This window comes from Arachis ipaensis, chromosome B08 (genome assembly GCF_000816755.2).
Source record: "Arachis ipaensis cultivar K30076 chromosome B08, Araip1.1, whole genome shotgun sequence".
In the NCBI taxonomy this organism is placed as follows: domain Eukaryota; kingdom Viridiplantae; phylum Streptophyta; class Magnoliopsida; order Fabales; family Fabaceae; genus Arachis; species Arachis ipaensis.
In genome coordinates this window covers 44148-45757 of record NC_029792.2, presented here as the reverse complement: position 1 = coordinate 45757, position 1610 = coordinate 44148, and the positions used below count along the sequence as shown (strand labels likewise).

General features: G+C 32.0%; 1 protein-coding gene across 1 annotated transcript in view; it reads left to right on the top strand.

Moving 5' to 3' along the window:
* Window positions 1040-1610, top strand: part of LOC107610327 (boron transporter 4-like) — a 3142-nt gene continuing 2571 nt past the window's right edge. The window contains exons 1-3 of the mRNA XM_021108429.1: window positions 1040-1127; window positions 1226-1418; window positions 1507-1610. Of these exons, the coding sequence (XP_020964088.1) occupies window positions 1379-1418; window positions 1507-1610 (144 nt within the window). The 5' untranslated portion in view covers window positions 1040-1127; window positions 1226-1378. The remainder of the gene's footprint in view (window positions 1128-1225; window positions 1419-1506) is intronic.

Below are 1610 nucleotides of genomic sequence, written 5' to 3'. Positions count from 1 at the left end.
ACAAATTAAATGCCTCTCGAATAAGCAAACATATAGATTCTCTAAAAAATTTATATCAGTACATATTAAATGTACCTTGTTAAATGTACCTTATTTTCCAAATATATAGATTCTCTATAAAACTTATATTAAGAAATACATTAATCTTTGTCAGAATTTTACAATGATTTTATATGTATGTATTGTCATGTTTCTAAAACAGAGAAAAGAAAACTGCAATAATAGTCCTCTTACCTTAATATCACAAACTGGTATTCACACACAAATACATGTACATGGTTCAAAAATAAACTTTTTCTTAAACAACAAAATATTCATGTCATGCCAAATACAAATTCTTTTGGTCCCCATACCTATTTTTCTGGTTTTGCCACTGCCAACAACAGAAGAATTCATACACCTCATAAAACCAAGTGGGGTCTCAAGCACCCTTAAGCATTAGATTAATTAGTATGACCCATAACTTATTGTTAGTCTAATTCATAGTTTAACTTAATCATGCTGAATTAATTAAATAATTCCTGCTTAGTCAATCTTATATATATATTAATTAGGATAGGCAAAAAAACAAGAGAAAACACACCTATATAACCAACTAAACCGGCTTCTTGGTTGGTCAATGTTGGTGTAGAAGAAGAAGAAGGTGAACACAGATAGAGAGATTATTTTTATCAGACCAATCTATCTATCTCTTCTGGTATGTTCTTATATCTATCTATCTATTCATTGCAGTGTTCTCTCTAAACAAGAGAGACAATCAAGATTATATATACTATATAGATATATTTTCCAACCATCACTACCCATGCATGCATGTATGTCACTAACCATAACCAAACTTGAAGCAATGGAGAGCTTAAAATCACCTTTCAAGGGTGTTGTAAAAGACATTCGTGCAAGATCTTTTCACTATAAACAAGATTGGTCTTCTGCTACACACTCAGGATTCGGGCAAGTTGATTTTTTAGTTATCTTTTCAGAAAATTATGAATAAATAACTATGTAGTTATTGACCACTTTGCTTTTTATTTTGATTAACTTCAGGATCTTGGCTCCAACTACCTATATTTTCTTTGCTTCTGCACTTCCTGTTATTGCATTTGGGGAGCAAATAAGTAGAGACACAGGTACCTACTTCATCTTCTTCCTCTGCATGCATGTCTCTTATTTAATTATACACCATACAAGATATGCAAATTTGTAATCAAGTTTAATTTGAATGTAGATGGAAGTTTGAGTACAGTGGAAACACTGGCTTCTACTGCCATATGTGGATTCATACACTCAGTATTTGGTGGTCAACCTCTGCTTATACTTGGTGTTGCTGAGCCAACCATCATCATGTATACATATTTATACAACTTTGCTAAAGATAGAGATGGTTTGGGACAAGAACTCTTTTTGGCTTGGGCAGGATGGTAAGTAAAGATTAATTTCCATGCATTATTCCAAAGTTTAATATTTTATATACTTGTTGTTATAACCAAAATCTTTTCACTATCTCAGGGTTTGTGTTTGGACTGCTCTCTTGTTATTTCTTCTTGCAATATTCAATGCTGGAAATATCATCAATAGATTTACAAGGATTGCTGGTGAGCTTTTTGGAATGC